General features: G+C 38.0%; 1 protein-coding gene across 1 annotated transcript in view; it reads right to left on the bottom strand.

The window, feature by feature from the left end:
- The window catches only part of RELN (reelin), a 551,032-nt gene that overhangs the window by 206,478 nt on the left and 319,093 nt on the right, over positions 1–25,461 (bottom strand). Inside the window, exons 12-13 of the mRNA XM_004390724.1 lie at positions 25,300–25,455; positions 8,468–8,613 (exon numbers count right to left, since the gene is read on the bottom strand). Coding sequence (XP_004390781.1) covers positions 8,468–8,613; positions 25,300–25,455 — 302 coding nt within the window. The remainder of the gene's footprint in view (positions 1–8,467; positions 8,614–25,299; positions 25,456–25,461) is intronic.

The following is a 25,461-nucleotide window of genomic DNA, read 5'->3' as shown; positions in this document are numbered from 1 at the left end:
TCTTCTTTTTTTTATCTTGGAAAATTTTCTTCAATTATTTCTTTGAATATTTCATTCCATGCATTCCATCTAAACTCTCCTTCTAGAATTCGTATTATGTTTAATTTTAGTAATGCCAATTTTTTTCTCATATTTTACATCTCTTTTTCTTATATCTAATGACTCTTAGTTTCTGAAAGACCTCAAAATGCAAATTCCCTTCTCACTAATTTGTCCTTCAGGTATACATATACTGAAATTCAGGGAAAAAAGTCTATTAAATTTGTTCCAATTTTCATTTATTTTTCATTTCCCACATCTATAACTGATGATTTTTTTTTCATATAAACCTGTTCTAGTTTCAGAAATGCAGTATACTCTCTTTTCCCTTTGAGGATATTAATTATAAAATCTTCATTTGTTTTTCTATTATTTCCATTTTTCCAGTTCTTAGTTCTTTAGTTTGATGCTTCTTTTTTATAGGGTTGATTTTCTTCAGATTTGGTGATTCTAGATTATTTGCTTAAATTTGTATTTGCTATTCTATCTTGTTGTTAGGTGCCATCAAGTGGATTTTTGAATCATAGTGACCTCATGTGACAGAGTAGAACTGCCCCATAGGGTTTTCTTGGCTGTAATCTTTATGGAAGCAGATTACCAGGTCTTTCTCCCAAAGAGCCGCTGGGTGGATTTGACCTCCAGCCTTTTGGTTAGCAGCCAAACAGTTAACTGTTAGCACCACCAGGGCTCCTTAATCTATCTTAGTCTCACTGTAGAAGTGTAGATGGGCTCTTGGGTGGGACTTCCATGCCGGTTCTTCATTCTGCTTGATGTCCTACTTTTCCAGTCCAAGTGTCCACATTCATTGCTTTTTCGGGTGGCAAAAACCCCTGCTTGGAAGTAGTTACAGAGAGTGACTCACCCAGTTAGCATCCCTACATTGGTACTCCAGACCCCCATGCTATGCTGACTCCTGTGCCCAGCATCTATGACCTGGAACGGTGTGGAGTGGCCTTTTGTAGTGTCTTCTTTACCCTGTGTTTTGGGCTTTAGTTTCTTCTTTCCATCAAATCCTATCTTCTCATTTTAATTTTTTTTTGCAGTCTTTCATAATTCCTGACCCAACTAAGGTACACATTCTTGTTCTGCAGTGCCATTGTAGACTCATTTGCTCATTATCTGTAATTTCCAAGGATTTGGAAGAGGTAGGGGAGACTGGAACACGTTTTCTTGATTCGATCTTCTAATATTCTTTACATTTTTGGAATTTCTGCTTAGCATGAATACTTTGGTGACAGCAATGAAATAGATTTTATTTGAATAATAAAAACATTAAATGTTTGCATTTGGGATGAAAGATGAGCATACAAATTCAGTGTTACAGAAATGTGTTTTTATACAAAGCACCCTCCCTGCTAAACGCAGCCTCAGCTAGGTGAGACATGGTAGTTGCTAATTAAATGATGTGTTTGTAAAGTTAAGCCAAAGTTCAGAGGGACTCACATAAATTATCAGTTTATCTATTATAGTTTCTCTCTTGCTGAAGGAACACATGTGTCTTTAGGAAAAAGAAAAAAAGACACTTTAAAACCCCACTTTAAAAAATAAACTGATCTGTTGGATTTGAGACAGGTTAATGATGTAAAAGGTTAACAGCTCTTGCATCCTTGTGATTTAAGATCAAATACTTTGGCTCAAATAGTAGGAAAACAGGGATATTTGGGAAAGTATTATCCAAAAAAGTCATAGTGACCTAGTGGCTTTCTTATCGTTCTTTTTTTATTATTCTGCAAACAGCCGTTTATATAAGTGTTTAGAAAACACTATTAGAGAGGATTACATGTTCTTTTTATTCTCGTAATTTTTATGGGAGAAAAAACAGCTAAAAGAGAGGAAAGTATTATATCTGTATTTACAATTTAAATTTACAATTAAATTATAATTTAAAAAAATGGACCTCAAAGCTGTAGAATTCAATCAATGCAACTGGTCACTCTTGAACAGAATGGGGATTTAATATCTATGCTTTCTATCTAGTTCAGCAGGTGAGCTTGTAACGATAAATTGCCTGTGTGGGTGGTGATGGTTGAGAAGAATGAGACAAATATTCAGTAAACTTGGCTGAGAAAACAGAACTCATCAAGAATTTCACCATCAGAATTCTTAATCGGTTATTCTTTGTTAGATCTTACCCTAGGTAAAAATGCTTCACATTAATGTGATTTTGTGGCATAATTTTTTTCTGAAGTCATTATTAAAAATTATTATAACAGCACTCTTTTCTAGACCAAGAAAGCATCATTAGAGGCTTAGTGAGTGTGAGGAGAACACACACACACACACACACACACACACACACACACACACTTAAAACACTTTGCATAACTCAGCATTCTTACCACCACCAGAAGCACAGAAAATACCAGGTCCTCTCGTTATCCTCTTATAACTTTACAACATAATGCCAGCTTCATAGCTGGTCCACCAGATGAGAGAATGAGTGAGGTAATTCTGGGTAAGATGGTCTGAGATCCTAGGGGCAAAAGGTACAAATAAACCTAAGGGGCAGCTGCTAGAATAATTGAACCACTTTTAGAACTCAGAGGGATCAATTGTGAACCAGTTAGAGTGGCACAGTGCTTCTGTCAAGGGCATTATTGTATGTTATTGGAAGAAAAACCTGATGACAATCCATAGCCTGAAAGTAAAAGCTTCTCAACTGTGACCAAAACCTTGATAAATCCTCAGTCCTCAGAAATGTCCAAAGAGCTTGATTGAAACCACCCGAGTCATTTAGTGAATGGAACTTACTCTGTGGTTCCTCTGTGTCTGTTCTGACTTTAGCTCCTTTTCCAGGCATAAATGCTTTTCTAATTTTTTTTTTTTTTGAAGATGATTGATTGAGTTGTAGCTACAAATTCTCTTGTGTCATTACTGCTGTGTGAAAACTGAACGTCTACTCTGTTAGTTGGAATTTTTTTGCCACTTATGTCTCCGGACTAGTACATTAATTTTCTAAAGTATGTTTGGTTGCTTTCAGTATCAAATAAATTCTCTTACAACCTTAACTCATGAAGGGATTTTCCATGTTTTTGTACAAAATCTCCACTAGTGTTATTAACAGAGAACTGGATGGATCATAAATATTCTCAGTAAAGCATTTCTTTTATTCTTTTACAGAACAGATTTGACAATACAACAAGTTAAAAAAAGAACTCTTAGAGAGAGAACACCTGACTATGAAGTTCATAGGTAAAAATAAATTTCTCTCTCCCTCTAAAAAAAAAAAGAATATGAGTAAGTACATTAAAGACTTTGAGTTTTAATGGAGAGATAGAGATAGAGTGAGATAGATATTGGGATTTATGTGTGTAACAGAAAGTACTACTGGGTATTAAATTTGCGCTTTCTATCCCTGCTTTAGTAGGACAAAGGCTGGGTATCAATGGGGTATTATTTGAATTCCCAGAGGATGTGGATCTCACTGAAGAGGATGATACATCACTGACGTATGGATAGTATTAGCTTGGAGAGATCAAGGAGTGGGGGTGAACAAGCCTCTAGTGCTTCAAAGTTGGGGGCTCCCTCCTAGTCAGTAAAACTCCCTAACTTGGAAGGGGAGTTGGATTGGTCATATCAGGGGTCAGAAAGATAGAATTGATAAGATGGCGACGAGTCTTCTATCTCAGGAAGGTAGGTAAACTGACTTCTGTGTGTCATCGTGGTTTTAGATTCCTTAGACTTCTTTGGTCTGTGTTGTTAGATGCCTTCAAGTCAGTTCTGACTCATAGCGACCCATGTACAACAGAACGAAACACTGCCCAGTCCTGCCCCATCCTCACAGTCCTTGCTATGCTGGGGCCCACTGTTGCAGCCACTGTGTCAATACATCTCATTGAGGGTCTTCCTCTTTTTCACTGACCCTCTACCAAGCATGATGACCTTCTCCAGGGAGTGGTCCCTCCTGATAACGTGTCCAAAGTACATGAGACGAAGTCTCATCATACTTGCTTTTAAGGAGCATTCTGGCTGTACTTCTTCCAAGACAGATTTGTTCATTCTTCTAGCAGTCCATGGCATATTCAATATTCTTCACCAACACCATAGTTCAAAGGCATCAATTCTTCGGTCTTCCTTATTCATTGTCTAGCTTTCGCATGCAAATGAGGTAATTGAAAATACCATGGCTTGGGTCAGGCCCACCTTCGGGCTCAACGTGACATCTTTGCTTTTTAACACTTTAAAGAGGTCTTTTGCAGCAGACTTGCCCAATGTTATACATCATTTGATTTCTTGACTGCTGCTTCCATGGGTGTTGATTGTGGATCGAAGTAAAATGAAATCCTTGACAACTTCAATATTTCCTCCATTTATCATGTGTTGCTTACTGGTCCAGTTGTGAGGGTTTTTGTGTTCTATAGGTTGAGGTGCAATCTATACCGAAGGCCGTAGTCTTCGGTCTTCACCAGTAAGTGCTTCAAGTCCTCTTCCCTTTTGGCAAGCAAGGTTGTGTCATCTGTATATAGCAGGTTGTTAATAAGTATTTCTCCAGGACTGATGCCACGTTCTTCATACAGTCCAGCCTTTCAGATTACCTGCTCAGCATACAGATTAAATGAGTATAGTAAAAGGGTACAATCCTGATGCACACCTTTCCTGAGTTTATACCATGCAGTAGCCTCTTGTTCTGTTAGAATGACAGAGCATTTTGGTCTATGTACAGGTTCCCCATGAGCACAATTAGGTGCTCTGGAACTCCCATTCTTTGCAATGTTATCCATAATTTGTTATGATCCACACAGTTGAATGCCTTTGTATAGTCAATAAAACACAGGTAAACATCTTCCTGGTATTCTCTGCTTTAAGCCAAGATCCATCCGACATCAGCAATAATATCCCTCATTCCACGTCCTCTTCTGAATCTGGCTTGAACTTCTGGCAGTTCCTTGTCAATGTACTGCTGAAACTGCTTTTGAATGATCTTCAGCAAAATTTTACTTGTGTGTGATATTAATGATATTGTTAGATACTTTCTGCCTCCTGTTGGATCGCTTTATTGGAATGGGCACAAATATGGATCTCTTCCAGTCAGTTGGCCAGGTAGCTGTCTTCCAAATTTCTTGACACAGACGAGTGAGCAGCTCAAGTGCTGCATCCATTTGTTGCAACATCTCAATTGGTACTCTGTCAATTCCTGGAGCCTTGTTTTTTGCCATTCCCTTCAGCGCAGCTTGGACTTCGTCCTCCAGTGTCATCAATTCTTGATCATATGCTACCACCTGAAATGGCTGAACATCAGCCAATTCTTTTACATACAGTGACTGTGTGTATTCCTTCCATCTTCTTTTGATGCGTCCTGCATCCTTTAATATTTTCCCCACAGAATCCTTCAGTATTGCAACTCGAGGCTTGAATTTTTTCTTCAGTTCTTTCAGCTTGAAAAATGCCAAGCATGTTCTTCCCTTTTGGTTTTCTACCTCCAGGTCTTTGCACATTTCATTATAATACTTGATTTTGTCTTCTCGAGCTGCCAGTTGAAATCTTCTGTTCAGTTCTTTTACTTCATCGTTTTTTCTTTTCGCTTTAGCTACTTTATGTTTAAGAGCAAGTTTCAGAGTCTCTTCTGACATCCAGTTTGGTCCTTTCTTTCTTTCCTATCTTTTTAATGACCTCTTGCTTTCTTCATGTAGATGTCCTTGATGTCATTACACAACTCATCTGGTCTTTGGTCATTAGTATTCAATGCATCATATCTATTCTTGAGGATGGTCTCTAAATTAAGGTGGGATATACTCAAGGTTTATTTTGGCTCTCATGGACTTGTTCTAATTTTCTTCAACTTCAAGGTGAACTTGCATATAAACAAACTGATGATATGTTTCACTGTTGGCCCCTGGCGTTGTTCTGACTGATGATATTGAGCTTCTCCATAGTCTCTTTCCACAGATGTAGTTGATTTGATTCCCGTGTTTTCCATCTGGTGAGGTACACAAGTATAATTATCATTTGCGTTGTTGAAAAAAACTACTTGCAGTGAATAAATCATTGGTCTTGCAAATTCTATCATGCAATCTCCAGCACTGGTTCTATCATGCAATCTCTGGCGTTGGTTCTAATCTCCGGCGTTGGTTCTATCACGCAATCTCTGGCGTTGGTTCTATCACCAAGACCATATTTTACAGCTACCAATCCTTCTTTTTTATTTCCAACTTTTGCATTCCTATCACCAGTAATTATCAATGCATCTCAATTGCATGTTTGATCAACTTCAGACTGCAGAAGTTTGTAAAAATCTTAAATTTCTTCATCTTTGGCATTAGTGGTTGGTGTGTAAATTTGAATAATAGTCATATTAACTGGTCTTCCTTGTAGGCATATGGATATTATCCTATCACTGACAGCACTGTACTTCAGTATAAATCTTGAAATGTTCTTTTAGATGATGAATGTGATGCCATTCCTCTTTAATTTGTCATTCCCGGCATAGTAGATCATATAATTGTCCGATTCAAAACGGCCAGTACCACTCCATTTCAGCTCACTAATGCCTAGGCTATCAATCTTTATGCATTTCATTTTACGTTTGATGTCTTCCAATTTTCTCAGATTCATACTTCGTATATTCTTTGTTCTGATTATTAATGGATGTTTGCAGCTGTTCTCATTTTGAGTTGTGCCACACCAGAAAATGAAGGTTCCAAAAGCTTTACTGTATCCACGTCATTAAGGTTAACTCTACTTTGAGGAGGCAGCTCTTCCCCACTCGTATTTTGAGTGCTTTCTAACCTGAGAGTGTCATCTTCTGGCACTATACCAGACATAGTTCCACTGTTATTCATAAGTTTTTCACTGGTCAATTTTTTCAGAAGTAGACTGCCAGGTCCTCTTCCTAGTCTGTCTTAGTCTGGAAGCTCCACTGAAACCTGTCCACATGGATGACTCTGCTAGTATTTGAATACCAGTGGCACAGCTTCTAGCATTACAGCAACATGCAAGCCACTACAGTACGACAAACTGACAGATGCGTGAGGGTCTGTGAGAGGAGTATAATGAGCCCTTGTGTATTCTAAGGGTTAAAAAGGAAGCAGGCTGACTCCTGTGGGGATCCTAGGGACTACAAGTAGGAGCAGTGATTTCTGGTCCTTAAAGGAGACACCTGAGCCACAATGAACACGGAGCCTCAAGGTTGACAGGAACCTTTGAGGAGAAGGACTTTGTGGACTGAACGGCCTGAACACTGGTACAAGGTCTGGACCGTCAATGGTGGGCCCTGAGGGGCTGTAGGTACTCAGAACACCAATCTCTTTCATAAGCTTATCCTGGCCTCTGCCAGAGGCTGGGCCTGAGAGATGTCCCTGAGGCAGGGAAGAGCAGAGCTGGGTCAGCTGAGGTAGAAATCCAGCATTCAACAGTGACAGAGCCCAATGTGGCAGCAAAGCATCACAGCAATGTGGTGGCCCTGACAAATGATCAGATATGCCTCTTCAGGAGAAAAGATGGGGTGGGAGGGGGGCAAAAGAGGAATATTGGCCTTCTTGCTACTCAGGCATATAATCAATCCAGTTTTATTTAACTTATTGAGATTGAGAGACATGACTATATCTCAAACATTGTGTTCTAGAAAAGTTTCTCATAGTTGATAGTTAAATTATTGCTATCTAATATTCATTATGAAATTTATATTTTAAGCTAGTTTCATTCATACTCATCAGATTATTAGAAAATATCCACAAATAATAAGGACTCGGTGTTCTGATCACATGTAAGTATTGCTAAAAAAAAGCTGTGATAACAAGGAAATTTCTAGATTTTCCTTCCAACTCATACTACCTTATGAATTTTGATTCTCTGAACATATTAATTTCTTCAGCTTAAGCTTCCAAAAGTGCTGCTCAATTAGTAGGAGATATCTTAGAGACAAAGGACCCAGGAGAAGGAACAAAGATCAATGCAGACAGAAAACACCACCATCAAAACATTCTCGCCATTCAGGTCTCTTGTACAGCCACTTCAGCCCCAAATTATTCTTTTATAAATCTCTCAAAGATAAAATTTATCCTCTAAATAATTTTTATAGATTTCACCAAATATCAGGCAGTGACATCTATAAATTTCAGAACTAGGAAGACAACTGAAAGTCTCAAAATAATAGCAGGAAGATTTTGCATTCCATAAATACTGAAACACAAAACAAAACAGCCTCTCTTTCAGTAAAAGCTGAATAAACTAGGTTGAGATATGTGATTCAACTGAAATTTAGGTTTTGTAATCACAAGTATTTCATATGCATTAAAATAGTTGATTACTTAGTAAAGAATAAATGTTCTTTATTAGTTTAGGATAAGTATACTTCTTTCAGCTTCTCCATAATAAGAATCATGAGTGTTGATAAAAGCATGCTTTTGTTATTTCACAATGTGCATTTAAAACATGCCCAGTGGCATGAATGTAAGTGCTATACACAGCATGGGAGATAATAATTACTTACCCTGTAGGCTGGCTCTCAAATTCTTCTGACCATTGCTCTTGAATATCCTCAGTAGAAAGATCTACATCCCGGGTGGTGGCAAAATTGAACTCACTGCCTTCATTTCCATGGAAATAAATGGAGTTCCCGTCTGACTGACAGCTATGCTGTAGATAAAAAGAGAGCATGGGGTGGCTGTTGAATTGGTTTTGTAGCTGTATCTGTCTTACTCATGTATAATTAGAGTTTTTAGAAAAGTCATTATATTATTCCCTCTATGATGGACTCTCAAATCAAAAGAGCTAGTTACCTCTTTTTTGCCTTGTTTAATTCAATTACAATTTCTTTCTAACTTATTAAGTTATCACAAAGAAGGAGCCAAGAGGACATTTGAGATTTGCCATCTCAGCCTTCGGTATGAAACAAGAATATTTTAATTGGAATAATTTCCCATCTTTACTACAGTCCTTGTCGTGGGACCTAAATGTGATAATGACTTGACATATATTTTCAATACTGTGGTTATGGGCTAAATCACACTGACCTTTTCAATATTCCATATATTTCTGGCTTGCCATCCAAGCCCTTCAGAACTTGTCTGTAAATGGGGTATGAGTAGAATAGTTAGCTAATCAAAACATGAAATACAGAAAAGGTCAAAGTAATCTTGGATATGGTCTCATATTCTCTGCTTACTTTTGAGTAAAAAATTTCTGACTAGAGCTAAGAAGTGCATGATATTCCAGTGAATAGCTGGGAAACAAACTTTGTTATTCTCCAAAAGAACACTAGGCTTAAAAAGAATTAAAGAAATAATTTCTTGTGATACTTTCTTTAACCTGTTTTTCAGCTTAGAATTTCTGAATCTTAGATAAGTTAATAACCAAAGGCAAGATCAAACTCGAGACCTGGGTAAACTATCTACTTTAAAAATTACTGAGTTTATATTATTTTTTGTAATAAGTTATATATAGAGAAATGCTAATAAATGAAGGATCAAACATTCTTTTAAGTTTTATATATTCTCAAAATGAAATATAAATAAAGAAGAATAATTGGATAGACATTATCAGCTAGGCCCTGTGACTGTAAGTTCTATAGCACAGGGACCATGTTCATTTTGTTCCCTGCTGTATTCTAGGTCTTAACACAGTGCCTAGCATATAATACCAAAAAACCCATTGCGTCAAGTTGATTCTGACTCTCAGTGACCCTACAGGACAGAGTAGAACTGCTCCATAGGATTTCCAAGGAGCAGCTGGTGGATTTGAACTGCCAGACTTTTGGTTAGCAGCCGAATGCTTAACCATTGTGCCACCAGGGCTCCTAGCATATAATACATGTTCAAAAATATTTGCCAATAGTTGAATGAATGATATAGTTTCATCATTTCTGGTAATCAATCTTTTACCAAGAACTCACTATGTGCAAGGCATTATGGAAGTACTGGAGGGAAATGTTTATAATAAAGTATAATATTTCATAATCTTTGCTCTCAAAAAATCTCAGTCTAGTTGAGATATGTCAAAGGTAAGTCCCAATACAAAACAGCATATGGTAAGTGCCAATGAGTGAGAGAGAGTGGGAATCACTGTGTCCAGGGCAGGTCTAGATGAGCAGTCTTCATGGATGAGCAAGTCTTCAACCGGCCTTAAAGAGTGGAGAGAAATCAAGTGGGATGACAAATGTGAATTAATCACAAAGGTGAGAAAGGACATAGCGTTCCTACAGGGAATGAGTAGGCACAATTTTGAGAGCAGACTGCAACCCATCTGTAAAGGATCCTAAATGGTAGTCTAAGGGATCTGGATACTATTGTGTTGACACTGGTGTTCTAAAACCAGGGAGTGATGTGTGCAAAGAAATGTTTTACAACAGCTAAACTGATAATAGCTGGTAAAATCAAATGGGAAGGAATGAGACTCTTTACTAGACCGAAAGAGTAAGTGAAGCTTCCAGAAGCTTCTAGAAGTTCAAGAGAGTAGGAGCATATTCTCTTGGGGGAATAATTTCACAGCACTAAGACATAAGGCATATCCACTGGGTCCTGTCATCATTTTAGATAATAATAATAATTTTTAGTAATATGGCATGCATCAACTGCCTGAGAATCTTTACACTGCAATAAATACTGATTATTCATTGATGCCAAAATGAGCTCATTATATCTGATCCTTAACCCACACATATTGATAACAAAGCTAGGCTTCAGTTTAGTTAATAGTAAATAGAAACTGACGAGTGATAACAAACCCAAGGAGCCTTTACTACTTTGTATCCTATAAAACAACACATATTAACCAGAATAACACAGATGACTTTCCTAATAATAAATCCACTGAACTCTAAATAAAAGCCTTCACAATTACTTTGAGATCCTGGAATCCTAATCAACTGTGGGCTACGTTTACTTGGCTTTAAGTAAAGGCAAGGACACATTAAGTCACTGTCCCAGGAAATGGTTTACATGAAATATTGATACATGTGAAGAGAGAACAATTTAAACTAAAATTTTAAAAGCTGTATTTGAGCGATAAAAAGAAAGAATCACAACATAAAATCTTGGTCATAGCTGGCCAAGTATCAATTTAATTATTTCAATTTTGGTTCCATTTACCTTATAATTACTTGCTGATATTTTAAGACTTGGTGTTATACCTAATTGTGTTTTGCTTTCAAATATTTATATTATTAATGTATTTTGGATATATTTTAATTTGGTTGAAATATAAAATTTATCTACAAAAACTAAATCATTAGAAAACTAGATATAATATTGTTAGACTGGTCTCACAAAATTAAAATGAATTGGTGTAGTAGAAAATTTAAGGTATATTTTAAAGAACTTTTGTTAGTTATTTTGGTGTTATCAAACATATTTATTAGTTGAAGACCATCTGTCATTGTATAACTACTGCAAGTTGGCTATCAAATATACATTTTTATAACTATAAACCCAGCAGTGCCAGTATATGAAACACAAATAATATTTCTCATAGCAAGTATGAAGAAGGCAATCTGAAAAAATTAATACTCACTTTGAGTGTTAAGCAATACTCATACTAGTAGGATCTAGAAACTAGTAGGATTTGTCTTTGGGAAGTGTCCATGAAGGACAGAATGCTGAAGTTTTCTACATATTTTTCTTATTTCTATAGAGAGTGAGCTGAGCTGTTCTTTACCAATATGAAGTAAAGGAACAAAACTCCATACCAAAGCTAAACTCAAACAGGGCAGAAGATGAGAACAGTCAGTGTTAGCCCTTGTACTGTAAACATCTTAATCCTGTCTTTGAACTTTAAGGGAAGATTCACTGTTAGCTTTGTTTAGCTCTATTCTCCTTTCCCAAATGAGCCCTTTATTTCTCTTTCTTGCTTTATTGCTCTGGCTAGGACTGCTAGTACAATACTGAATGAGAGTGATGATAATGGCATCCTTGTTTTGTTTCTGTTCTCAAGGGGAATGCTTTCAATCTCTCTCCATGGAGAAAAATGTTGGCTGTTGGTTTTGCATATATGCCCTTAATTATGTTGAGGAATTTCCCTTTTATTCTTATTTTGCTGAGAGTTTTTAATCAGGAAAGGGTGTTAGATTTTATCAAATGCCTTTTCAGCATCAGGATGATCTTATGATTCTTTTCCTTTAAGTTTCATTTTAGAATTGACCAATGACATACACTTTATACTTCTAAGTACTAGTAGATTTCCAATTTTTAAAAATCTCTTAACTATAGTTGTTATTTATTTCTATTTGTCCATCACAAATATTTTCCTACTTTGTTGCTGAATGGATTTCCTTAACTTGACAATCAGAACACAGTGTAACCAAGTGACAAGAATTTGCCATTCAGAAAAGCATCAACAGGAAACATCAGTGCAAATTCCTCAATATAACAAGTGCTTGGCCACAATTCAGGATAGCGTTTTTCTAGGGTTGCTCCCTATATTTTGCTGAAAATGTTAATGACTTCACCCTTGTAATTGTAAAAGTATTTGCAATTGCCTCCACCATTGTTTAATCAGGTTTCCATCAAAGATGAACACTGATGTACCTCTTAATATTATCTCCCTGGGGTCTAACGGCCCTAATGATTCTTTCAGGCATCTGTAGCCTTACAATTTATTTTTTGACAATATCCCTTTTGTTGGAATGATGATACTGGGCATTTCGGCAATGCCAGCTTGCAGAGAGCTGGTGGCAGATGGAATGAAATCTGTCTGGTATGCCTTCCCCTCCACATGAGCAGAGAGCCATCCATTTCCTCCATTAAGGAGTTGTCACTCAGCCCACCCAGCTGGAAGACCATTTTTGATAGCCAAGTTGGCTGGTGGCAGACAATTCAGACACAAAGTGCACTTTAAAAGGAAGCTAAAACATCATTTGTAGGAAAATTGAAAATGCGTGGCTTCCACCATGGCCAATTTTTTAATGACTGTAATATTTTAAGTGATTATTTTTGCCACTTCAGATTGCTCCTTAGAGAGGAGAGGTTTTTTTAATTAAAATCTAGGCAATGCAAACAGATGAGATATGAGAAGCAGAGGAAAGATAAATAAGATGAATAAAATTAATTAAAATGGCATTGTTGGCAGAGCCATAAATTTAGCCACGGTGTGGCTGGAAATAAAATATATTGATATAGGAATTTCTGGACTAAAGTGAGATGTGTGAATAAGTTATCAGAAACTGACTTACAGCCGACATTTCATTTGTTTCTTAAGTCTTTTACTGTGTTATAGCAGTTAGCATACAGAAACATTTATTTCCTACAGCCTAGTTCAATGAACTTTAAAGGTACAGACTTCCGTGCTATAAAAAACATCAACATAGGTAGAGAATGATTTCTCTCATGAGCCAAAATGAATTTATACCATTTTCCACACATTCAATTTCTAAGTAATTTAATGCCAGTTAAAAAAAACAAAAACTTGGCTATGAACACAGTCCAGGTGCAGGAGGGCCGAAGTGCATTTTCTCTTCTAGTCAACACAATAGATTCAGCCATGGTGAGTGAATTTTAGGGAGCTTAGAAAGTGTTTTTCCTCATTATTTTCTGGATTCAATAAGCATTCACATTTGAACCACTTTGTACTAAGATTCATAAAGATTCAATTTATGGTATATTTTGTGACAAGTGTATAATTACTTGGCAATAGTTATGACAACTCCAAAATGGCAACAGTGACAGATTTGAATTGGAGTAATGAGAGGAAGAGTAACAATGTAAAATTCCATAGGGCAGCTGTTAACCTTGTCTGTGAGAATCAACTTGACTTTCACAGTGTCCAAGGTTTTCAGACTTGCCTCCTCAAATTAAGGCCAAGGAAACCAGGTACAAGGAGGCTGCAAGATAACATGGAGAGAAAGGGCCAAGTTTTGTAGTGAAACAGGCTTGACTTCGAAACTCAAAACTGTTTTATCTTGGGAAGTCATTTGGCCTCTCTGAACCTCTGTTTTTTCATCTGTGAAATGGGGGTAATTGTGAGGATTAGCTGAGATACTGTAGGTAACATGCCTGCCCTAAAGACTGGTGAATCTTAGGACATCAGTAACGGTGAATTGCCTCCTTTTTTTTTGCCCCCTATCATCATTCATTCATTTAACAAACCTTACTTTAATGAGTGACACTAATGCAAGTTATTCTCCTGGGCACTGTGCTAGATACAAATATGATGGAGGATATTACTATGCTTTTAAAGTTTGTACAGGATAAAATTAATTTCACTTACTGAATATCATGTTTAAAATAACATTATTAGTGATTAAATGTGTCAGCTTCAGGAAAAAAGGTATATTGGTGATGAGGCTCTGGGGATTTGTTTCAATGGTGATTTTCTGTAGATTTTATCAAAATTGTTTCTTTTTATGTTATAGGCCACTCTTAACATGGCGATCTGGCTCATTTCCATGTTTCACTAATACTATTCCATGTTAATTACTGTATAAATAAGCCACATTGGTGGGGGGATTGTGAAAAGTATGCTACTTATGTTTAACCCTTCAGCCCCAAAGTACTCTAATAGTTAAACAAATTATATTCTGGCTCATTCTACAATATCAGGTACCTACCCCTTGGGTGAAACATGATAAGAGTGATATTATCCAAAGTGAAGAACATTCCAAGCAAAGGGAATTTAGGTAGACAGCATGCAATTAACCAAGCTGGAATCTGGCCAGAAAATCGTAGTTCACATTCTGGTTCTTAATAGAAAGAGACATGGGAACATGGACTAGCCACAAGTCTTACTGAGCTCAAGTTTATCCTCATTAGAAAGCCAGTACCCAAATCCTCTAAGTTACAGATTAGACAGTTTCCAGCACAGCGATCTGCAAAACACATTTTTATAAAGCAAATCTGATGTCCTCCCATTTGACTTTTACACTCTAAAAAATAAAATCATCCAATGGGTTGTTAAAATCTTTTCCTGGGGTTCCCAATGGAATATTGCATGGGAGGTAAACTGGGCATTGTAGGAGACAGGCACTACTCTGCCAGGAGGTTATATTCCCCAAAAGTGGGCTTAGAAATGAATTCTGCTTTGACTGTGTTCATTCATTTCACTATTAGTTTTATATTTTCCATTAGCTTCAACTTGTGCTAAAGCTTGAACTTTTTAAAACAAATTAATTTGCATTTTTTTTCATAATTTGGACATAGTGACCTTTGTTCTCCATTAACAACTGAGCAATGTGTGACAATAGTATCGGACAGATGACAGCAGAAGCCCAGAATGAAGGCTCCAATTCTTATTTCGGACTAGAGACTTGTCTATAGTGTCCACTGGGATAACAAATTTGGCAAATGCATAGGGTACAAGATCAGTAAGAAAATTAATAGACTCCTCTGTTCTGACTTAAGGACAACCTTAATGGGTTGTTGATTTATATAATGGCTATTGTCTTCATTAGAGTCTTTTAGTGTTTATTAAGTCCGGAAAATTATCATTATTATTGGATATTTGTCTACAGTAAATGTGGTAAAGGGGAAGAAGTCAGTTTAAATGGGAGTAGTAGAAGAGGGAAGATTAAGACATGACACTTCTAAATTCTGTATACTTAGTTACTCCTAATCCTTGGCATAAATTTTCAAAATTTAATAAATTACTTTTTAAGAGAATTTCTCTTAAATACACATGATCAAATCATAGCCTATTCCAAAGGACAAAACTTCATAACAGCATTTGTGACATTTAGCACTGATTTATTTCTTAACACAAGTTGCCATAAATGTGTAGAAGGAGTAATCTGGAATTCTTTGCTATCCACACAGTGAACTAGGGTAATAAATAGAAAAAGATTAGCAGGTGCAGGCACAGCAATCAGAGTGGGAAGATTTTTTAAAAATAAAAAAATACCTGGAGCAGCATTTATCTCACAGTGATCTGCATTTAATCTGTGGGTCAATTCCAGAGGTGACAGAAACCAGTGATTTATGCTTTTGCAAACTCAGGCTAACCAAGCTAGCTGAGCAGATATAAACATTTATTAATGGTGAGTAAAACTCTTGGTCTCTCTCTCACACACACACATTAAGAAGTCATGGGTGATTAATGTTATCAAAATAAAACAATTTTGGCTGCCACCAAAGATGGAAGCAAACACACAAACAAAATGAAGCAGCTGCCTGACCAGTTTCACCTCCACAGCATACTGATCCATTCAGAAATTCTGCTTCAGGGAGTATCAGCGAAGGATGAGGAAAACAGAAACAACAACAACAAACCTGCTCACAGCTCTTCCTAAATCATCTGTCTCTCGATTCTCCTCCGAGTACTTCACTGGCCTTTGTAGCTCCTCTCTTTGATGCTAAATTCTGGACAGCAGGCAGCTGCAGCAAATCCAAGCTGACCATCTAAGCACTTACATGTAATGATTTTCTTTGAATCTGAAATTAAGGATTTTCTGATTCCAGGATGTGTGGTTAAGGAGTTGGAAAGGGATAACTTTATGGAGTTGTGCAGATGTTTCAAGAGTGTCCAAAGAAAACTGAACACTGAATAGTCAGGGTCTTCATAGACACTCAGTTCTCATCTACTATAATTATAACACTTGGATGATTGGATCTTACTCACAGTGCTGACATCCAGAAAGCACTTGGGGAATGCTATTATTACTATTACTAGTAGTACTATGTTGTTGTTGTTGTAGTTGTCATGAGTCAATTCTGACTCACAGTGACCCCATGTGACAGAGCAGAACTGCCCCATAGGGCTTTCTTTGCTTTAATCTTTACAGGAGCAGGTTGCCAGGTCTTTATCCCACAGACTGCTGGGTGGGTTCGAACTATTGAACTTTTGGTTAGCATTTGAGCACTTAATTGTTTTACCACCATGGCTCTTTTAATAGTACCATAAGTATTATTATTGCTATTATTTATCATAACTACTATTACTATTGATTATTACTGCAGTAGAACTGTATCTTTTCACCATACTTATTCAATCTGAATGCTGAGCAAATAACGTGAGGAGCTGGGCTGTATGAAGAAGAATGCAGCATTAGGATTGGAGGAAAACTCGTTAACAACCTGTGTCATGCAGATGACACAACCTTGCTTGTTGAAAGTGAAGAGGACTTGAAGTACTTACTGATGAAGACCAAAGACCACAGCCTTCAGTATGGATTACACCTCAATGTACAGAAAACAAAAATCCTCACAACTGGACCAATAAATAACATCATGATAAACAGAGAAAATATTGAAGTTCTCAAGGACTTCATTTACTTAGATCCACAATCAACATCCATGGAAGCAGCAGTCAAGAAAGCAAATGACATATTGCATTGCGCAAATCTGCTGTAAAAGACCTCTTTAAAGTGTTAAAAAGCAAAGATGTCACTTTGAGGACTAAGGTGCACCTGACCCAAGCCATGGTATTTTCAATTGCCTCATATGCATTGGAAAGCTGGATAATGAATAAGGAAGACCAAAGAATTTATGCCTTTGAATTATGGTGTTGGTGAAGAATACAGAATACACCATGGACTGCCAAAAGAATGAACAAATCTGTCTTGGAAGAAGTACAGCCAGAATGCTCCTTAGAACTTAGGATGGCAAGACTTCATCTCACATATTTTGGACATGTTATCAGGAAGGATCAGTCCTGGGAGAAGGACATCAGGCTTGGTAGACTGTCAGCAAAAAAGAGGGAGACCCTCAATGAGACGGACTGACACAGTGGCTCAACAATGGGCTCAAATATAGCAACGACTGTGAGGATGGTGCAGGACTGGGCAATGTTTTGTTCTGTTGTACATGGGGTCACTGTGAGTTGGAATCGACGCAACGGCACCTAACGACAACAGCATTCCTGAATATGAGAATCCTACCCAAAATGACATGCTGAATCTTGATATTATATGTCTTAAATGGAGGGGGCCAAAAAAATAAAAAAAGATCAATTTATGTTCTTTAAACCTTGAAGGTAGAACCAAGACTGTCTTCACAGATTTGGTGCACCAGAAGTTGTCCTGAGATTAATCGTTCCCCTACTTCAGGCAGAATGAATGTGCCTCTTACTCTTAAATGTGGCAGAGTAAGGAGAAGGCACAAACACCCATAGCCACCTGAAAGAGAGGGGCTGCTGGGGGATGACAGCTGTGGTAGCAATAGCTCTTCTAGCAACTGCAGATGGTGAACTGATAAGAGTATATCCCATATCTTTAGAACAGGAACAACTGACACAAATGATTCTTGATGATTCTAGAAATTGCACCCCACAGTAAAAAGGATGCAATATTCTGTGAAACAAGGCAAAATCACTGCAACCAATAATTAAGACAGGTGGTTTTCAGTCCCCTTGCCTTGCTAAGCCTGTGATCTGCTTATTCTGGGAGCTCGCTAATGAGGGTGGTGCTCTGGGGAGCTTTTTGACTTGCAGCACTATGTTTATTGGCGCTTAGAGCCCTGCCTACTTGGTAGTGAACAAAGGGCTACTTAGGGATTCACAGGAAATAAAAAATTAGAATGGTAATTAGAAGCACGGTAGGAAATGTGGGGCCTCCTTTTCTTCCACATGGGCAAGTTCTCTGGAAAAACATTGGAAGAGGAGTCAGGCAAGGCCATGGACTGACAAGGAGGATGTGGGAGAAACACAGATGGCTGTATAGGAAGAACTTGTTAATTCTGTAACCTCTTGCAACCTTACTCCACTTTATAACCCCAAATCAAAAAGCACAACAAATATAAGACTGGGTTGTACATTAAAAGCTGATACTGCTATAGATCTGTTTCATATTAATTACTAAAGAGCCACCAGATGGTAATGGCCTTCTACCAACCTGGTGCAGATGTAAACTGGTGACCTATAACTGGTACTCACCAGATCACATAAATTTCTTAAGCTAATTACTCCATTTGGTCTTATATCATTCTGCCCTAGTTTAGATAAATAAGGACAGGCTCAGATGAAAGGGAAAAATATTTGCAAAGAGACTGAAAGAAATATCTAAAGAAGACAGGGAGGAATACGTACTGTGAATGCCAATGACTTCCTTTTTATCTTTCCTATTTAACCTGCCACTTTCAAACATTATTTTCAAGATCATCAGCTGGACAGTTTACATACTCACTATTCTATATTCCCTTGTTTTATGAACAATAGCACTTAAGAAGTATTTCTTGTAATAATAAAAACTACTAATATTCCAAGTACATGAATGGCATTGAAGCTTAATTCTAATGAAAATTGTTTCTTATTTTGATTGCCAAAGGTTATACATATGGGCAATACTTGTGTTCAACCTGATTTAATGTATTAGATTTTGATATTACATTAATGACACATAAAACCAAAAAACCAAACTTGCTGTCACTGAGTTGATTCCGACTCACAGCGACCATACAGAACAGAGAAGAACTGCCCCATAGGGTTTCTAAGGAGTGGCTCGTGGATTCAAACTGCTGACCTTTTGGTTAGCAGCCATAACTCTTGACCACTGCACCACCAGGGGTCCAAAGACATATAGGGATGACATAATTTCTGAAGTTCATATTTTTCCTATCCTATTCTTTTCCCTACTTCATAATTGGAGGTATCAGCTCAGTCCTTTGCCTTCTATTCACTGTCCTCGATGGTCACTTCCTTCTAAAGCTTATTCTCACATTTCCAGTCAAGATAACACACATTTATTGAGTTCTTTCTATGTGCTCAAGGAGCCCTGGTGGCACAGTTGTTAAGCGCTTGGCTGCTAACTGAAAGGTCAGTAGTTCAAACCCACCAGCTGCTCCGTGGGAGAAAGAGTGGCAGTCTGCTTCTGTAAAGATTTATAGCCTTGGAAACCCTATGGTGTAGTTCTACTCTGTCCTATAAAGTTGCTAAACGTTGGAATTGACTTGATGGCAACAGGTTTGTTTTTGTTTGTTTTCTATGTGCTAGGCACTGTTTTAAGGGTTTTACACGTATTTTCTTATTTAGTCATCACAACATGAGATGAATACTATTATTATTCCTATTACATACAAGGACTGAGAAACTGAGAGGTTGACTAGCTTGCCAAGATCACATAGTAAGTGGTGAAGCCAAGATTTGAACTCAGGCAGTTAAGCTCATTCTCTTAGCACTACTGCTATATCCAGTACCATTCATAATATTTTCAGTCTCCTCCATGTGAGTGAATATAAAATTCACCTTCTTTATTCAAAAGATAGATCTTATTTTTTTTTCACTTTTTACTCATTCAATTAACGTTTAATAATGGTCTATCATGTACCAGACACTAGGGATTAAAAATGGTTTAAAAAGTCCCTGAGCTTAGGAGCTAAGCTTCTATCTGGGAAGACAGAAACGTCAATAACTACAAAGCAGTGTTGTAAATGCTATCATAGAGGTATATGCCCAGTGTAGCAGAATGCTAAAACAGAATTATTTTAGCCTTGGTTTCGGCTGAAGCCAAGAGAAAATAGATGGCAACTACTCCACATTCCAAAGTAAGGCAACGTATGGACTATAAGGACCTAGCAAAAGAGGTGATAGAAATGGTTTAGCACTCACTCAAATTTAGATTATGCAAGCTTGAGGTTGAAGTGGGCAGGAAGTTGGACAGTAGAGAGATGATTTCCTTAGGGAGAGTTGTTGGTATTTTGTGAGTCCCACCCATGCCCATGTTAAGAGAGGAGTGTAACTTCTCCTTACTTCAAGCCCAGTGGGAAGGACTTCGAGGACATCTGGACCTGTGGCTGGAGTTGCCTGGCAGATGGCTATATAAGAAGAGGGCTGCAGTTAGAAGTAACTATTTGCCTCCTGATGATGGATCAATGTTGAGGTTTACCACAGACAAGGCATGGGCCATGTATAACACAAGAGACAGTCTATGTTGTTTAAGATCCTGCCCAAAAGGGCTTCCTGGAGAGGCAAACGGCCTTCAGCATAAAGAATCTGTCATTACCCAGGGGCCCAGTGGCTAAGAGAGGAAGCATACACTTCCTGCCAGAGAGATGTAGTGGGAAACTGCAGGTGAGAGATCCCTCGCTTTGGCAGGGGTTGGGAGTGGGAGATGTTTCCAAAGAGCTCATTGGTATACTCAAGAGAAAGCCAACTTTGATCACTTGCCAAGTCCAGGGATTAGTGATGTCAGCTCACAACAATACTAGGCCTCTTGCCTCTTCTCCTTCTTCCAGACCCAGCCCTGGAGGCTTCAGAGGCTGAAGCTAGTGTTGGAGCGTGAGGAGGGAGAAGAAGCTGACCACTATCCCCATTCCTACTGCAGCAGATGTAAGCTGGGGGAGGGAAGAAGCTATGGATGAAGCTTGGAGTTTGGATTATTACCTCAGACTGGTCGCATTTGTTACAGAACTGGAACTGTTTGGGAGACTAAAGTTACTGGGTGACTTTTTGTCTATCAGGAAAGTCTTGGGACCTATCTTAGTTTCCATGCAAAGAGGGCAGGGATAAGGAAATGTTCAGTGGAGAAAAATAATGAAGTTGTTTTCTGTAGCTAACCCTAACCTCAAGAAGTCCTGCTTGTTCAACCTAACGGTTACACCCATACAGCATGGAGGGAGACATTAGTTTTGCTAAAACTTCACAGAGCAGTGACATTTGAACTGGGCCCCAAAGTATGTGGAGAAATCACTAGGCAGAGAAAAAGAAAGTGGAAAACCACGTCTAAAGGAATGGGAGTGTGAAATTCTGTGTTGTATTTGTGAGGTGGGAGGACAATGGGGCAGGAGATGAGGATGAAAAGTTAGGGTGGGTCTAGACTGGAAAGGGCCTTGAATTATATGGCTGGAAGTCTGGCTTCTATCCTCTAGGCCTACGTAGAAAGCCATCAAAGGTCTTAAGCATGGGGTTGCATGATGTGGTTTGATGTGGAGTTTCTGTCAGTTGCATCCCTTTGCGTGATCTTTGGTTCATATGTCCTTGTCACAGCCAGTCTGCTATCTTTAGACTGTTGATTTCTTTTTCTCTACAATCTCACAGCCCCTACTTTAGTTCACTTCCCGTATGGTTTACTGTGAGTGCCCCCTGACTTCATATGGGAAATATTTTAATACTTCCATCTCCTTATGTTCACTTCATGCCAGCAGTCAGTATCTAAGACGGACCAGTAACTAAGGTTGTGAAAACAAACGCAGTTGTCACAATGTGGAATAGAGGGAAGCAACCAGTGCTTGGGCTCAACTTGCTAAATTCTAGTGGATAAAAATCAGTCATCCAGAGGAAGGAACATGCAGTACACACGGAACAAAGCTGGAGTAAGATCAAGAAACATGAGAAAAACAAAAATCTTTACACCTATAGTCAGACTGTGATGGGGAAGAAAATGGGCAGATAATTTAACATGTAGATGGTGGGAAAAAACACAGGACAAAGAGTAAGCATATACACTTACACCTACTACTGTTAAAAACAAAGCTAGGTGATGACTGGGAGCAAGAGTTCTGAAGTCAGATTCTTGGATTTGAATTCAGGCTTGCCACTGGTGAGAAGTGTATTTTGGACAAGTTATCAACATCCCTATAATCCAGTTTCCACATCTGTAAAATGGGGCTAAGACAGCACCTGCTTTACAGGTTTATAAGGATCAAATTATATGAGATACAACCAATGAAGTGTTTAGAATTTTACCTGTCATTTTTTGTCAACTGCATGCTTACATTAAAAAGCAGCCATTATTACTTGTCCAAATAGAATTCTATCTGTGCTTGGAAATTTTTCTGTGAATTAACTCTTTTATAATTAAGCACACTTTCTCAATTGCTGTTCGACTTACTAAATGATTTGGTTAAGATGGAAGCATCTTGGAAACTTTTAATTAAAATAGAAATGATATCTTGTAGGTTAAACAAACAAACAGTACCTTAAAAACTAAGAGTCCATATAAAGTAATGTTTAAAACATGTCCTTTGACCAATAGAAACACTGAGATATACTTTCTAATTGGTTGTACTCAGTTTTTATCTCAGAAGCCATCAAGTAAAGGAACAATATTTGACAAATAAATTACATGCAGTTTAAATAAACAATTTTTATTTCTAAAATTCCACGTCATTTGTCAAAGGCAATTTTTCTTCATGTTCTTACGTTTGAGTCAGAAAGCAAATGGGTGATTGTGCACATGAGTCAAAAATGACAAATGCTTAGATTTTATTAATGTATTTTTTTGAAGTTTTAAAAGGAAACATCAGAGAAAAATTTCTACCTGACAGCTAAAGTCAAGATGATGATATAAATCATTCCTGCTATGATACATCTGTAGGATACTTGACTTGTCTCAAATGTGTGAGTGGTTAAGTTTGTGAGTAGGATCAGGGACCACAAAGCAAAAGTATATTCTACATAAAGCTGTAATTTAATTAAACATTCCTACTGAAGCAAAACCACACTTCATGCATTTTTATCATGAGTGGTACTGAAGTAACATGCATTAAGGAACCGAATAACTAGATTAGTATAATGGCTTATAAAATGAGGCAGAAAAAGTACATTTAAGCAGCAAAGGGTACTGAGACCAAATGATAAATGATCATCATGGGAAAAAGATGTGAATTCCGGGTCTTGAGGTCCACATGTGTTTCCTGGGTTTGCTCCTCTCCTTGCCAGTGTTGAACAATTACAGCAGAAATCCCTCTTTAATCAAGTGGTAGTGTGATATGACTTGGGATATCCTTACAAAGTTTCTTTTCAATACCTACATGTAAGGAATCCATGGGCTCTCTCTAAAGGGCCATGGTTTTAGAGTCTTTGTTAGAATAAGTTTCCGTAAGGGTTACTGGCTGTTTTCTTGCATTGAGAAAAGGTCATGCCTATTCCTAATGCTGGTCAATTTGTGTAATTTCATCCAATTAAAGAAAAAATGACTTATGTTTGATTTGTTATGTAAGAAGTTATTGTTTGAGGGGAACTCCTGTGTTAAGGGTTCTCTAAACAATCTGGAATTATTCTTCTAGTACTTAAATTATTAGAAGGAGGTGAGCATCTTAGATCTTTATATTTTACTTACTATACCTCCTGTAACCCTATCTCTTCCAGCACATGATATTTTTGGCATCAGCAAGTCACAGCTTTTTTTTTTTTTTAATTCTCCAAGCCTTATTTGTGCATTATTTTCATACACTGAATATGTGAGAGGGTCCAGTGGAAGGTCCAATGGCATTTTTCATATTGCCTAAGTGCAATTTCTTATTCCACTTATCTCCTGGGCAAGCCTATGATTTCAATTCCCAAAGGCTAATAATTCCCAAATCTAGATCTTCCTTGAGTTTCTGTCTTATGTATCTAACCTCTGGCCAAATATTTCTTCTTGCCTGCCCCAGGATCCTTACGGTCGGTATGTCCAAGGTGAATTCATCACCTTCCTGTGAACCTGCTCCTCCTCCTATGTTTGCTGTTTCAGTGAATCTCCACCCAGCTGCCCCAGCCAGAAACCTGGAGTGGTCCTTGACACCTGCCACTCCTGCATCTTCCCGATCAGCTCCCGATCTTCTCCACTCCTTCTTCTAAAAATCTCTGAAATACATCCACATTTTCCCATCCTCTCTCCCCTAATTCTGGCTAACGTGATCTCCTATAGGACTATCATTATAAGCTTCCTATTTGGTCTCCCAGGACCCCTGGTGGTGAAGTGGTTAAGAGTTCAGGCTGCTAACCAAAAGGCTGGCAGTTCGAATCTACCAGCCATTCCTTGGAAACCCTATGAGGTAGTTCTAGTCTGTCCTACAGAGTCGCTATGAGTCAGAATCGACTCAACGGAACACAACCACAACAGTGACAACATCTGGGCTCCCTGCTTGCACTCTTTCCCCCTTCCCTTCCATCCTCCACTGAAGTCAAAAGTATATTTCAAAAATCGTATTTGATTAAGTCTGGCTCTTGTTTAAAATGCTTCAACGGCTCCCTAACACCTTCAGGATAAAGTTCAAGCTCTATAGCAGCTTGAAAGACCTTTAAGGTCTTGCCACTGGCCATGTCTCCAGACTTACAAATCTCAATTCAAAATCTACACAACAGCTGTTTTGAACTTGGTTCGAGACTTTGTTTTCTGCTCTCACCTTCCAGCCTCCACGTTTGCGATTTCTGTTCCAGAAACACTATTCCTCTCACCTGGCCAACTGCGAATTACCCTTTGTCTCTACTTGGACTTTCCTACTCTACTCTAGTCTAGTCTAGTCTCTGCAAGACTGGATTCAGTGTTGTGTGTTGTACTTCCATAGCATTCTAAATTTGCAAATACTTGAATAAATGAATATTTTATACCAATGACTTTCTGTCCTTAAAAGGCAGGGTAAGGCAAATACAAGTAATAACCATCTCTTTAAAAGTAGTTTTGATCAAATAGTTATTCTTTTACAATTTGGTTTATTTAACTTTAGCGTTGAAAAGGGAGGAGAAGGAGGAAAAGAGAGCTCAAACCTTAACTGTAGCTCCTGGGAAGAAAAGCCAGTTGCCCGTGTCCACTGGGTCGAGACTATCTTCTAACATGACTTGTCTGTGAGCTGAATTGATGATCAAGATATTATCTAAGGCCCAGCAGGCTTCATACACTTCGCCTACATGGAGGCTTTCCTGCTTCCA

This window comes from Trichechus manatus, unplaced genomic scaffold (genome assembly GCF_000243295.1).
Source record: "Trichechus manatus latirostris isolate Lorelei unplaced genomic scaffold, TriManLat1.0 scaffold00326, whole genome shotgun sequence".
Lineage (NCBI taxonomy): Eukaryota > Metazoa > Chordata > Mammalia > Sirenia > Trichechidae > Trichechus > Trichechus manatus.
Note: the sequence above shows the minus strand (reverse complement) of the source record. Positions and strands in the feature narration are given on the sequence as shown.